At 42.4% G+C, this 15241-nt stretch overlaps 1 protein-coding gene across 1 annotated transcript in view; it reads right to left on the reverse strand.

Moving 5' to 3' along the window:
* LOC141519316 (alpha-L-iduronidase-like) overlaps positions 1–7546 on the reverse strand; it is a 59205-nt gene extending 51659 nt beyond the window's left edge. The window contains 2 exon segments of the mRNA XM_074231596.1: positions 3017–3157; positions 7198–7546. Coding sequence (XP_074087697.1) covers positions 3017–3157; positions 7198–7340 — 284 coding nt within the window. The 5' untranslated portion in view covers positions 7341–7546.
* Between the last annotated feature and the right edge of the window lie 7695 nt (positions 7547–15241).

Genomic DNA, 15241 nt, shown 5'->3' on the forward strand with positions numbered 1-15241 from the left:
ACACTTGTACATGTTCTTTTCCCTCACTGGAAAGGAAGGAAGGAAGGAAGGAAGGAAGGAAGGAAGGAAGGAAGGAAGGAAGGAAGGAAGGAAGGATATAGAAATCAGTATCTCTGCAGGACATGGGACAGGGAGAGAGCTCCTTAGCTCCCTGGGGTTGTGCAAGGAAAAACACACTTGTACAATCATAATTATCTTGTATTATAATTATATTATACCACATTGTTTATCATTGCTAATTAGAATTAATAACTTAGTTTTACAATTATAATTGTATATTAATAATTGTTCATCATTACTAAAATTGCTTTATCATTGAGTTTAAAATTATTTTTCTATTTTGAATTCCAAATTTTCTCCTTCCTTTCCTTCCTCCCTCTCCCTCCTCTCAATTACAGAAAAGACAATTTGTTTTTTAGGTTTTTGCAAAGCAATGGGTTAAGTGGCTTGCCCAAGGCCACTCAGCTAGGTAATTATTAAGTGTCTGAGGTCTGATTTGAACTCAGGTACTCCTGACTCCAGGGCCGGTGCTCTATCCACTGAGCCACCTAGCCACCCCAGAAAAGATAATTTTTAACATTCATTTAAAAAAAAAAATTAATTCCAAAATTTTCCCCTCCCTTACCTAATATTATTATTTATTGAACAACCAATGATGATTTTATTTTATAACAGATTTTTGAGGAAACTCCCTCTAACAACATGAATCAAAAATTGTTTACAACTCAGACTCTTTTTTTTTTTTTGCAAGGCAGTGGGGTTAAGTGGCTTGCCCAAGGTCACACAGCTAGGTCATTATTAAGTGTCTGAGGTCAGATTTGAACTCAGGTACCCCTGACTCCAGGGTCGGTGCTCTATCCACTGCACCACCTAGCTGCCCCTCAACTCAGACTCTTAAAAAATGTCTTGGGACCCTGTGAAGCTAAATGACTTTTTTAATAAGTGTCAGTAGGGGGACTCATGGAAATTTTTCTTAAGCCCAGGGGCAATTTCTCTGTCCCACAGATGACCCTGACTCTCACTCTGGGACTCAGTACTCATGGACAGTCACACCAGTACTGAACCTACTCAGCTGAAGAATTCAAGCAAAAGTGGTCCCATTCACAGCAGTGTGATAATTTAATGATATTGAATGAGAAAAATTATTATTAAAGCTTAATACCATTATACTCTATTGGGTTCAGACTTATGATTCCATCATGGTGCTGGGCTTGGAGTCAAGAAGACTGCCTCAAATGCTTATTAGCTGGGAGACCCTGGGAAAACTATTTATACTTACTAGGAAAAGTTTCCTCATTGCTAAAATGAGAGAGCTGGACCTGATGACTTTTAAGGTCCCTCCTAGCTGTAAATCTCTTTTCCCATCATTCTATGATCACTGCTGAGGACCTGTGCTAGGGCAGATATCTTCACCAATGCCCGTTTGTGATTTGCTCTCTAATTATTAGGTCACACCATCTATCCTGTCATTATATTGCTCTAATACATACTATTATACCTAGCAATAATATTAATAATAACTAGTATTTAAATTGTGCTTTAGGATTTATAAAACATTATATAAATATTAGAACATGTGATCCTCACAACAATCCTGAAAGGTAGTTGCTATTATCCCCATTTTACAGATGAGGAAACTGAGGACAGATGAAGTTAAGTGACTTATTCAAGGTCACATCACAAATGTCCAAGGCCAGATTTGAAGTCAGGGGTCTTCCTGATTCCAGGTCTTGTGCTCTATTCAGCTCTCATATCTAGCTAGCTGTCCCAAGTAATGCACCCAGGGCCCAAGTGTCATACAAGTAATGTACCCCAGGCCACATAGCTAGTAAATGTTGATGCTGGATTGGAACTCAGATTTTCCTGACTCTAAGACCAATACTCTATCCACTGTATTTCTTATTTGCCTATCAAATACTACAATATAATGATATTCTGTCACCATTAGTCAATAAACATTTTAAAAGAACCCATTATGTATTAGGGCCTGGCCTAAGCATAATAATCTTTTCCAAGCATCCTCCCCAAGCTAAATTATAGCAGGAAAGTACCCTTTGGTTCCTGAAGGCAATGCTAGCACCAAGTTCTGACTGGGCCAGACAAACTGGAAAGATTTGGGGTACAGGTTTAGAGATGGAATGTGTGGTATCCCCTGCCTGAGGAACAGTCTAGTTTAGGGCAGAGATCTGTATGTTCCAGCCATATCTCAACCACAGCAATTCATGATGAATTGTCTATTCCAACAGAGAAGGGTTATGATCTGTCTATGTGGAGAGAGAATTTATGTTAGTGGAATCAGAGATTCCTAGGATATTCAGGGATGATGATGATTTAAAATAAAGTTGCCTATGTGGTACAGTGGATAGAGTGTTGGAGTTAGGAAGACCTGAGTTTAAATCCAACTTAAGACAATTACTAGCTGTGTGAACCTGGTAAAGTCATTTAACCTTTGTTTGCCTCAGTTTCCTTATCTGTAAAATGAGTTGAAGATGGAAAGAGCAAACTACTCCAGTTTTCTTTACCAAGAAAACCCCAAATGGGGTCACAAAGAGTTCAGATATGACTAAAACAACTGGGGATAATGCTACAAAACAGAATTGCTTTGAGAATCAAATGAGATAATATTTCTAAATTTCTTGGCATTTCTTGGTAGATGGTACATGCTATTGAATACTTATTCTCGTGCTTTCCCCTATCATTATTAATAAAAATATTAGCATAATCACATTTATATGAGACTTTAAAGTTAGCAAAGCAAAGGTCATATGGACCTGCAAAGCAGAAAGGCCAAATGTGATGATCTCCATTTTCTAGCCCAGAGAGGTCCAGAGAGGAGATTTGGCCAAGGTCATGCAGCTAGGAAACAGTGGAGCTAGAATGAAGACCTAGATCTCTTGGTTTACCTAGTCCTGGCTTCCTGCCATTATACCACCTTAGGTGGAAGAAAAAGCATTGCTTCTCTCATGTACATTTCCTAGTTGCCTGGATAGTTTCCCATGAAATCAGCAGGGCTCACCTGGCAGTGACGAGGTCCAGTAACCAGTGAGTCCTGACCTGTTCAATGCCCTGGTGAGGGATAGATGCAATGTAGGCAAGATTGAGCTGCTGGTCTTTGCTGAGATCATACAGGTTTGACTTTTCATGGGGCAGAGGAGGGCTGAAAAAAAACAAAAAGATCAAGAAAAAAAGTCACTCCCAAGCAATCTTCTCAGATACCCTATGTCTATTGACCCCCTAAGCAAAACACACCTCTCATGTAACAGGTATGTGTTGAGTAACTAGAAACACAAATAAATCAATTCAGTTACCATAGAGGCCATGTAGCATACAACTCCCTAGTCAATGTGGAATACTTTCCATGGTATCCCCAACAAATGGGTCATCTAGTCTCTGCTGGAACTTTTCTAGCCACAAGAGGAATCACTTTTAAGGTAACTGCTACCTCTGCTTTTTTTAAATTAACAAGCATTTTTTTCTACCTTTCTCCCTGATCCCCCACAAATAGAAAAATAAAGAAAAAACATTTAGAGTAAATATGTATAGTCAAGAAAAATTTTTTTAAAAATTCCTGCAATGGAAAATGTCAACTCCATCCAGAGAAAGAATCATAGAACTGAATGCAGACCAAAGCATACTACTTTTCACCCTTTAAAATTTGTTTTTGGGGGTTTGTTTTTCTTTGCTTTTTTCCTTCTCTTGGTTTTTCCCCTTATGTTTTGATTCTTTTTTTTATGGTGTGACTAATTTGGAAATATATGTAACATACTTGTGTAATTTATATCAGATTACTTGCTATCCTATGATGGAAAAAGGGAAGGATAGGAGGGAGAAAACTATAAAAATGAATATTGAAAATAATCTTTACATAAAATTGGAAAAATAAATATTAAAACACTATTTTTTTTTAAATTCCAACTAGTAATGTCAATTTCCCCTTCAGGGTATGTTGGCTTTTTCCCTCCCCTTTTTATTTTTTGTCATATTTTTTATTTTTATTTTTATGTTTTTAGGGTTTTTGCAAGGCAGTGGGGTTAAGTGGCTTGCCGAAGGCCACACAGCTAGGTAATTATTAAGTGTCTGAGGCCGGATTTGAACTCAGGTACTTCTGACTCCAGGGCCGATGCTCTATCCACTGCACCACCTAGCTGCCCCTATTTTTTGTTATAAAGGATGACTTTCTGATCAAGGGAGGTAGACTGGCATAATAGGGAATGAAATTATATAAAAACATAAGGTAGAAATACAAGTTTCAGACAGATTCCCCCAGGCATTAGTCTCACTACATATAGAGTTTTGATTGAAAATAGAGAATTCAGATAGAATATATAAGATTGAATTTGATATTTGGGGGGGTTTTAAAAAAAAGAAGAAAACTTAACTTTATAAAATTATTTGTTCTATTTTAAGCCTTATATCATAATTTGCCATCCAAATATTTTGTTTTCCATGATCCAGCTTTATTTACGGGCATATAAAATGAAATTGTGAGATGTTTTACAAGCTTCTTTTTACCTTGAGTAGCCTTTGATTTGTATGTTTTTGTTTATATGGATAAAGAGCATGACTTCTGCTTCTGTGCAATAGGTTCAAATGTGCATTTATTAGACCTATGTTGAAATGGCAATGTAGCATCTACTCACTGCTGAACTGAAAAGTAATTAATTGTAGGTGGAATTTGAAAGCGTGTACATCTAGCTACTTGGGGTTTTCCCCCTATGTTTTATTTATTTTTCTAATTGTAAGAATAACATTTTGAGATTAAAGTAGTATGTGCACATACACATGTGAAAGAACTACCTGTCGGCAATATTTAAAAATAAATTGATTGGGCAAGAAACCTTAAAAAAAAAAAAGAAAAAAGAAATACAAGTTTTTTTTTTCTTTTGAATGAGACAGTTACAGTTAAGTGACTTGCCCAAAGTCACAGAGTTCCTAAGTATCAAGTATCTGAGGCTGAATTTGAACTCAGGTCCTCCTGACTATACCACCTAGTTGCCTGAAATCTAAATTTAGAAATTTTCATCCTGGGGAAAAGAATTGACTGTTCCAACTTAGTTAACTCTTTGATACTAGTAGCTTTCAGATTTCTAGGTTTTTGTACTAACCCAAATCACCTGGATATCTCTAACTTTACATCTTGGGTGATTCTCTTAGCTACCATTCTGCCTTCATCATTTGTAGAATTCCCTAGCATTTTTTTTTTAGGGTTTTGCAAGGCAAATGGGGTTAAGTGGCTTGCCCAAGGCCACACAGCTAGGTAATTATTAAGTGTCTGAGGCTGGATTTGAACTCAGGTACTCCTGACTCCAGGGTCAGTGCTCTATCCACTGTGCCACCTAGCCACCCCTCTAGCATTCATCTTAATTCAGGTCAACAAATGAATGAAATCAGGGGAGATCCAAGCCCTTTGCTAAGATCTTTCTTCTCCATGCTAAGGAAACCAAGAAACAGTTTTGGAAAGAGCTGAGATGACATGTAAGGAAAGCACCTTGGGGAGACAAACCATGAAATAGTCCTAGACATTCTGTAACCTGTTCTAGTCATCTAACTATGATTAAAAGGAGGCTACTTGATGGGTTGCAGAGGAATTCAAAAAAACCTGCCAGCTTCAGCTATGGTATCTGCCACTTTCCCTTCTAGAAGAATTTCAGTGACTTCATTGATGACTTTGGGAATCTAAAGGGCTTCTTGGCATGCCCTCATTTTCCAGTCTGAGTTTTATAGCCAGGGGTAGCTTCATGACCTGAGGAGCACAGAGTGACCTTTGGGACCCCAATAGCTGAGAGGCAAGTTTATCTAGCAGTCATATTGCATTTGAACATGCTATGGAGAAACCGAGCTAAATGGAGTCTATTTTTCCCAGAGACAGAAGTGGTATCAGGGCAAGAATTTCCCCAAGGGGTTGGGCAAAATGACTGTCAGTTGTGGCTAAGTCCTTAAAGTGAATATCCTTTTGTAAAAGCTAATCGATGTTAAGTGGTTAAATGGAACTGCAGTGCTTGTTACTACCAACTCCCCAAGGATGGAGGGAAGAGCTAGTGAGGGCTTGAGCTAGTAGAGAAGACACCAAAGAAAGACATCTAAGAAAATAGAGTTTTCCTTCCTGTATTGGTAGAGGGAGTACCCATATTAATGAAATCACAGACACCTGAAACGTGGGAAAAGGATTTCATCCTTTTACTCCTCCGTCCTTCATTCACTCAGGAAATATCCCTGAGCATTTATAGAGATGTGTGTTAGCTTATACAGATCCCTCTCCACTTGGGAGAGTGGAAATTTCTCATAATATTAGGGGTGAGTACAAAATGCTTTATCTCAGCCGACTGCCAGAGGCTCTCACCTATCAGTTCAATGACATGAAGGTCCTATATACATTATGTGTGCGCATGTATAATTTATTTTTTCCCCCTCAAATACTATGAGGAATTGACATATCTGAGGATCTGTGACGCTTTCAAGATGCTAATGATCCAAGCAGGTCACAAGAGAATCAGCTGAGAGAGGTAGAAATGTTTAACTTGGACTCAGGTCAATTCAGCAAGCGTGAAGTGCCTACTGAGTGCAAGTGAGGGCAACGTGATCTCTGCCTTGAAGTATGTGAAGAGCTTTCGTGGGAAGTTATAGTCAAATTTGTACCCGGCTCAAGAGAACAGATCCAAAGCAGGAAGTTTCAGGAGACATTTTGGCTGAATACAAGGGAAACTTTCCCCAAGAGTGCCCTAGACAGATAGAATAGAGAGTTACTTATCATCAGAGCAGGTCATGTCCCTAAGGGGAAGGGATCCCTTTCAGATGAGCTCTACAAAGGGGCAGAGGGATAGCTAAGATCCAAACTCTTGCCCTAGGCATCCCTTCACCGAATTTTCGTGGCGCCCTCCTTCTAGAGTTTCACTTCCCAGAATCCTATCGCTGGGATCCCTTGGATCTCACCCCAAAGTTGGGGATCCAGTCCCTCAGACAGCTCTCCATCTTTGAACCAAGAGAAAACAATGGGGGGGATGGAAGACAAGCCCCGCAGGGGATTTTTGAGGGGGGGGCCCTCTTTTTTAGTCTCTTCCTAAAAGTGGCGCTCGAGCTCCAACTCTAGAGGCAGGCCAGGGCCCCCGTCCCAGTGCCTAGCCTCGGAGGACAGCGGGTGGCGGCGTTCATTGCAGAGCCGTCCCACATCCTGGCCGCGGGGAGGCGGACGCAGCCTACCAGAAGCCGGTGCTCTTCCAGAAAGGCTTCAGCGGCCCCGTGGCTGCAGAGGCGTCCACGGAGAAGAGGCAGGAGGCGAAGGTCCGCGGCAGCAGGGCCAGCAGCGGCAGCAGCGCCGCGGCCCCCGCGCTCCGAGCCCCCATCCCGCCGCCAGCCCGGAGTCGCTACAATGTTGCCAGCCTCTGCTACAAAGTAGCCAGATCCCGCGGCTGGCGGCCGGCTTCCCTCCGCTCCTGGCCAGGCCCGGCCCCGCTCGGCCCCGGCCTCCCCGGAATCACGGGCCGCCTCCTCAGCACTCCCACTCCCGGGAGCACGGAATCTCCCGAGCGGTTTCCTGCGTCTGCTGCAGCTGCTTCCTGATCCAGCTCTTCCGGGCAGCCTTGAGTCGGATTGGGGGCGGGGCGAGGGGGGGGTCCTGAACTCTGCCCGCTAGGAAAGAGCTGGAGCCCTGCCTCGGGGAAAGGGTTAGAGTCCATGGGAGATCTGGGGGAAACGAATCCTAGAACTTGGAGCTGTCTGGGGCGGTCGAGACCTCTCCTTTCCCCGAGAGGAAAACTGAAACTCAGAGAGGCCAGTCAAGGTCACCCAACTAGCAAATGGGAAAACAGGTCCTTGGAATCGAGGTCTCCAGACTCCAAATCCAGGCCCAGCCCGTCCTTCCCAAGCAATTAAATTGTAATAATGATAAAAACCATAGATTAGAAGCCAATGAATGGAAACCCCTCCTTTTGCAGATGAGGAAACTGAGTCTAGGAGAGAAATGACTTGCCCTGGGTCTTCTTACTCGAAGTCCGGTATTCTTTTCTCTAACTTTCGCTTAAAGTTTACAAAGCAACCTGAACAAACAAAGATTAAATTCTTCTTCGTCGGAGAGATAGGCCCAGTATACAGATAAGCTTGACGCGAGAGAGGCTGTAGAGCAAAGTGGAGATTCATTCTCCGAGCTCTAGAAAAATGAGGAAGGGGGCTCCTTTCTAGCTGATTGTTGGTGTTTGTCCTTCGTTCTCAAGAGAGGGGACGCCACGACTTGCAAGTGAATTGGGTTTAAGTGAATTGAGGCAAGTCTGCAAAAATCACCAGCCTCCCTTTCTCCTCCGGAGCCATCTGGGTTCAGGGACCAGATACGTATTGGAGATAGCCCTGGATGCTGTGGGAGACCTAGTCATTTTAAACTAAGGTCTTTAACAGCTCTCACTTTTTCTTCTGTTTTTTTTAAGGTTCTTTTTTTGAAAGACAATGGGGTTAAGTGGCTTGCCACACAGCTAGGTAATTATTAAGTGTCTGAGGTCGGATTTGAACTCAGGTACTCCTGACTCCAGGGCCGGTGCTCTATCCATTCTGCCACCTAGCTCTCACAGCTCTCACTTTTACTGAGGCAACCATAGTCATTCCGTGATTAAAGCAGGTTAGAAGGAAAAATAAAGCAAACCATGGCCTCTGGCAATAAAAAAATCACTCTGGAAGGAAAGACTTTCAGGGTTTCCTAGATGATAGAGAGCAAGAAAGGCTTCTGTGGAAAGCATAGAATCTAGGAACTGGACCTTGAAACTTTGTCAGACTGGGAAGGTAAGGAGGTTGGTCTATATATTGGGTCAGATTATACAAAGGCAAGGAAGAAAGAACCCAGGCTCTGGTGAGGGAATAGCTAAAGTCTAGAACAAGGCCCTTGGTATAATTTATTAAAGTTGTCATTTTTGATTTTTTTGCAAGACAAGTGTCTTGCCCACAGTCACATAGCTAGATGATTTGAACTCAGGTCCTCCTGACTCCAGGGTCATTGCTCTTCCACTGTGCTACCTAGCTTTACACACACACACACACACACACACACACACACACACACAAACTTCACCACCTAGCTGCCCCAAGTTGTCATTTTTTAAAAGGAAATTTTTACCTTTTAGATATATTTCTGTCAGTTAAGTTAGAAACTAAGTTCTCATTCATGTCTGTATCTACTATCTGTTGTCCTTTTCTGAACCTTACTTTTAACTTCTGTGAAAGGGGAATAGTAATGCTTCCTCTGCCTTCGTCATAGGGATTATATGAGGAACGCAAGGAATTATGAAAAATAATAGGATGTTGAGGTCAAAGTGTAGAGGTTTAGAAGTCAAAAGACAAATATCAGTTCCCACATTCATTTGCTTGGTGACCAAGGTTAAGTTATCCAGCCAATCAAAAAGCATTATTTAACATTTATTATGTGTCAGGACCAATTTAAACAAAAAGACAAATAGATAATCCCTGCTCTCAGGGAGTTTATACTCTAATGAGAGAAGACCCCTGGAAAAAGGGAACTGAAAAGGGGAGGAAAGGCATCCTTGGGGACATAATGGGGGGGGAATGAAGACCATGATATCAGGGAGGTGATACCATGAAAAACATGTGAATTGGATTTGAGTGAGGGGTGCTGTGCTAAGTCACCAGTCTCATTTTTTTTTCCTCCAGCCATCTGGGTCCAGTGACCAGATATGGGTCAGGATGAATGGAGATGGTTCTAGATGATGCTAAGTGATTGGGATTAAGTGACTTGTCCAAGGTCACCTAACTAGTGTCAAGTGTTTGAAACCAGATTTTAATTCAGGTCCTTCTGACTCCAGGGTCAGTGCTTTATCCACACAGAAGAGAGAAGGACTGACCTTGACCCTCTCTCATAATGGAGGTTTTAGGAACAACTCACCAATGAGAGAAGGGAGTTCTTGGGACAAAGGGATATTTCAAGCTGAGAAAGCCCTAAGGTATGAGGGAAATTCCACAGTGGGAAGGCAGATGAGGCATGGTAGCCAAGTACATAGAGCCCCAAGAGGACTGGGGATCTTTGGGGATCAATGTCCTTATTTATATGACAGGGGCAGTAATATTTATGCAGCTCATAAGGATGTTATTCAGAAAGCTCTTTGTAAACCCTGAAGGGCTATCTATAGAAGCAGGAATGGTTATGATTATTGTCGTTGTTGTCATTGCTGCTATTGTTGCTATTACTATTATATCTCTGACCCATAACAGCGACTGGTGGTGCATTTATTTATGTTCTCAGAGCTCAAGGCCGCCCTCTAAGACTGTAAGTAGCAGAGAAAGTACAGATCTGAACTGGCAGAAAGAATTTCTTCTCTAGGGAGTTCACTGGTCCAACCCCTCTCCCTTATGTATGAGACACATCAGGAAGTGCCACTTCCTGATAGATCAGAAATGATGCTGGCTTCTTGGAGACTAAGCCAGTGGGTTGGCACTAGTCAACCTCAGAGGCCCACTTCTGTCTTTGAATTTCTGAGGTCATGTATACAAGTTCAGGTTTTCAGGACAGTGTGGGTCTTCCCGGTTAAAGGCAGAGATCCTCAGAGTCTCAGCCAACAAGGGATGAAGTTACCCAAGTTGCATCACTGGCTACTGAGGCACAGAGGGGAGAATCTGTCACAGTGTAATCCCACGTCCTCAAAGTGTCAAAGTAATGGATGCTAAAGTGTTTTGGAAGCTGTTAAGTACTGTACAGATGTGAGAGAATATTAGGAGGATGATTACATGTAGGGAACGTTTGGTAAGTTCCTTTTGGTGTTGAGCCCTTCATATACGAGGTGATGGAGGAGAAAATGCTTTGACAAAACATAAAACCCTGCACCCACAACTATGAGGTCTGATAATTATTTTTCAGAATAGACAGAGAGAACCCACCCAGATGGAGTTAAGAGAAGGTCAGTTATTGCCTATTGTTTAGCAGGATAATCCTAAACTATTTATTTTGGCATTCAAGGCCTTCTACCACATGATTCTATCCTGTCACTCCAAATCTATGTTCTACTTTTTTTAACTTCTGACTAGCCACACCCCTCCCTGGCAGACTTTAGGTTCATTGATGCTTCTGGGTTTAAGCTGAAGACTTCCTCCTGCTTGGAAATGTACTTCCTGTCTCCATTCAATTCATTTAAATTCAAATCATAATTATGAAGTGCTTACAGAGTACAGAGAAATTTCCTCATCTGTAAAATGAGCCGGAGAAGGAAATGGCAAACTGTTCCTTTATCTTTGCCAAGAAAACCCCAAATGGGGTCATGAAGAGCTGGAAATGACTGGAAACTACTGGGGGAAGACCCCAGGATTAAACAATGAAAGGATTGCCCTCAGGGAGTTTACAGTGTAGTAGTGGGCCGAGAGACACAATTATACTATGTGCAATTTCCAGTTTAGTAAATATATGTGAGGAAGTGCCACAAAAGACCGATCTGAGGTCATAAGACAAAAGGTTGTTACTATTTGGAGGGACTGTAGCATAACTTTGTGGCAGACGTGCCATTTGAACTGGATGTTGAAGGATGATTATAGAATTTCCCAAGCAGGAATTGAGGGGCAATTTGCCTGGGGAAAGGAAGGCATGAAGGTGGCCAAGCACAGTGCATGTATGATGGTCTCAATTTGCTAGAGTTCAGGGCACTTGGAGGAGAGGAGTAGGAGAACACATTAGAAACTTGGAGTGTCATCAGAATATTGAGGGCATTGAAGACCTGGGAACGTTCAAATCTCCTGATCCTTCAGGGCTCAACTCACCCTCTCCTTTTTCTTGCAAGATAAGATGCCTTTCCTGACTTAACTCCTGTCTCACTGAACTCTTTCTTTTATGCATCCCTATAGCTCTTATTCTCTGCAGTATACCCTCTATTCCACCTCTTTTGAGTGGGTAATTAGATGGTAGATTAGGAAACTACTACAAACAGCGTGTGTGTGTGTGTGTGTGTGTGTGTGTGTGTGTGTGTGTGTGTGTGTGTAGACATCTTGAAAGCTTGTATCATACCTATCTTTGTAACCCTTTATATAGAAGATAGGACCTTGCTCGTGGAAAATGTTTAATAGCTATGGGTAGAAATACTTCCTGAAGTCAGATATTCTTAGAACTGAATGATTACCTAAATGCAAGGTGTAGTGATAAAGAGCAAGGTCACCCTAGAACAGAGGAATTAGAGGTGGCAGGCCAGCTTTGTGGCCCACAAGATAAGGAACACTCTCAAATGGCCAGAACTAGATTAAAAGTCATTGGGAGGGACAGCTAGGTGGAGTCAGGAGAGTTCAAATCTGACCTCAGATACTTAATAATTACCTAGCTGTGTGACCTTGGGCAAGTCACTTAACCCCAATCATTGGGAAATATTTAACAAAATGAACAAAAATATATGAACACATCATGAGAATATGCGAGTTTTCTAAATCAACATGCTGCTTGCTGGGATTCTTAAGTAAAGGTTTGGTGACCCCTATTTTTAATACTATTTGATTTGAGTTTTATATCACTGCCTTAAAGGCAGGTTTCTGGTGTCATAGCCCAGAGATCCATCTTGATTCTGTTCAACATTTGTCTCAATTATTTGGCTGCTTATCAAATTTGCTGATGACAACTGAAATGACAAGTCAGATGACAGAATCAGGACACAGAAAGAGACAGTGATAGTGACAGAGAGACAGAGAGATCTCAATGGACTGAAAATGAAGTTCCAATTAGAGTTCTAGGAATGAAGAAAACTTAGAGAAAAGAGGAAGGGAAAAGAAGAGAGTTCAGACTTCAAATATAAGATGTGTTGCTGGAAGTCACATTTAATCAAATAAATAGTAAGAGTTCCTTATCATGGCTTCTTTAACAGGCAATGGAAATGGGTGTTGTAGGAGGTGATGAGACTCCCAACACTGGAAATAGCTCATCAGAGGTTGGCAGACCATCTGTTATGTAAATTGGTAGAGAAGATTCCTGATATGGTGGGGAGTTTGGTTTAGAGGACCACTAAATCACAACCCCACCCACCCACACATAAAAACACTCAGTAATCATTTGATTACTGAATGAGTGGTGTTTAATGATTCATTTCTAGTCTCCCATGTCTTGATATTCTGTTTTATGGGTTCTACCTCATAATTTGTTTTCTGGAGAACTGTATCTACCAGATTGGTATTGCGTATGGAAGGATTCTCTTTAGGTTTGTTTTTTTTTTTTTTTTTTTTTGCAAGGCAAATGGGGTTAAGTGGCTTGCCCAAGGCCACACAGCTAGGTAATTATTAAGTGTCTGAGACCAGATTTGAACCCAGGTACTCCTGACTCCAGGGCCAGTGCTCTATCCACTATGCCACCTAGCCGCCCCAAGGATTCTCAATAATGTTCTAATTGAGTTGAATCAGAAAGCCACCAATTAACCATGAACCAATACTTTAATGGATCTGTAATTTCAGGTTCTTCTTCTGCCTCTAATATCACAATAGATCACAATGTAGCACAGTGGATAGAGAGATGGACCTAGATTCAAGTAATCCTGAGTTCAAGTCTCCCTTCAGATATTAGCTGTGTGGTGCTGGGCAAGTCATTTGATCACTGTGTGCCTTTTCCCACCCAAAAAATGACAATGATAATAATAATGATAGCTTCCTCCCAGTTATGTAAGGGGGGGGGAATCAAAGAATATTTGTAAAGTATGTTATAAATTGTAAAGTACTATATGAAAACGTATTGTTCTTAGCAAATCAGCTGGTTTATAGTTGGCACCAACAAAAAGAAAAGGATCTAAGACCTTATTCTTATGAAATGCTGGGCTACAGAGCTGTAATTTCTGCATAATGCAACTGAAAAATTCAGTTCAGTAAACATTTAGAAGCATTTGTTCTGGGCTGCAACTGAGGGGGTGTAAGAGATGAATAGGATCTGATTTTTTACTCTCAGCAAGCTCCCAATCTAACTAAAGAAAGGAAACAAGGGCTGTAAGAACTATTTTAAAAAAAATGAAATCACAGCAGATACAGAAGAAAGGTGGCCAGCACAGCCCAAAGCTTGGGAAAGAAACTCATTTCTAGGATCTTAGAGCTGGAATGGACCTTAAAGCTGTAGCCTAACTCTCTTACAGAGAGAGAAATTGAAGTGTAGAGGGGGAGGGACTTGTCCCAAGTTACAAAATTGGTAAAGGGCAGATCCAGGATGGAATCCACAACTTTCCTGACTCCAAAAATCAGTATTCTGTATATTATGTATAGGAAGCTCTCTCTCTCTCTCTCTCTCTCTCTCTCTCTCTCTCTCTCTCTCAGAGGCCATTCTTTGCCTCATTTTTTACCTAGCCTTAAACATTCAAAGGGCCTTTGCTCAGAAAAACTAAGACCTGGGGAAAATCCTAGCTTAAAAAGGCCAAGGCTGCCACTGCATCTGGGCCTCTCCAGTCCTACCGATCTATAGCTTGCTGTATATAGCTCACTGGACCCAGATGGCTCTGGAGGAGCTGGTGAATCTAGTGACTGGCCAGCCTTGCTTCATTTAAATCCAATTCACTTGCAAGTCACGGCATCACCTTCCTGATGTCATGGTCTTCTTCCAGAACGAAGGACAAAAACATTATAAGAAAATTATACATTTTAACATTGCTGATGTCATGGTCTTCCTGGAGAATGAAGGACAAAACCATACAAAAATTATACATTATAACATTCCTGATGTCCCGACTCCCCTGAGATGATTTACACAAAGTGCTTTGCAAATTCTAACTGGCTATGTAAATGCCAGTCCTTGTGTATTATTCTTACTCCAGGGCGGATGGAAACAAGTCAATAGATCTGTAAATGCGAGCTAATGAATAGGAGGGCAAGCTTCCCAGTGACAGGAGGACACTTCGCCGGGAGAAGGGGAAAGGCTTCTCGGTAGGAGATGCCCCCTGGGCTGAGCCTGGAGTGCGGTCCATAGTCTGAGCAAAGAAGGCCAGGAGGGATGGCTAGTGCGGCCTCGCAGGGACACCTTTAGGCCAGTCCTTCTCTCTGGGCCTCAGTTTCCCCCCCCGTAAAATCACAGCGTTGCCCTCCGGGAGGCCTCTCGCGGCCCCTTCCCCTGGGTGAGGGGAGAGGAGCCGGGGAGCGCGGGGCGGGCGGGCTCCGGATCCGCCCCGCCTCGCACCTGCGGGGCCCCCGCCCCGCCCCGCCCCGCCCCTCCCCGCCTCCTCCCCGGCGGCCCCTCCCCCCGCGCCCCTGGGCCCGGAGCCGGCGCCTCTGGGCATGCTCAGTCGCTCCGTGGCCACGGGCTGGCGGCCAGTCGGAAGCT

The sequence above is a fragment of the Macrotis lagotis genome, chromosome 3, assembly GCF_037893015.1.
Source record: "Macrotis lagotis isolate mMagLag1 chromosome 3, bilby.v1.9.chrom.fasta, whole genome shotgun sequence".
NCBI lineage: Eukaryota > Metazoa > Chordata > Mammalia > Peramelemorphia > Peramelidae > Macrotis > Macrotis lagotis.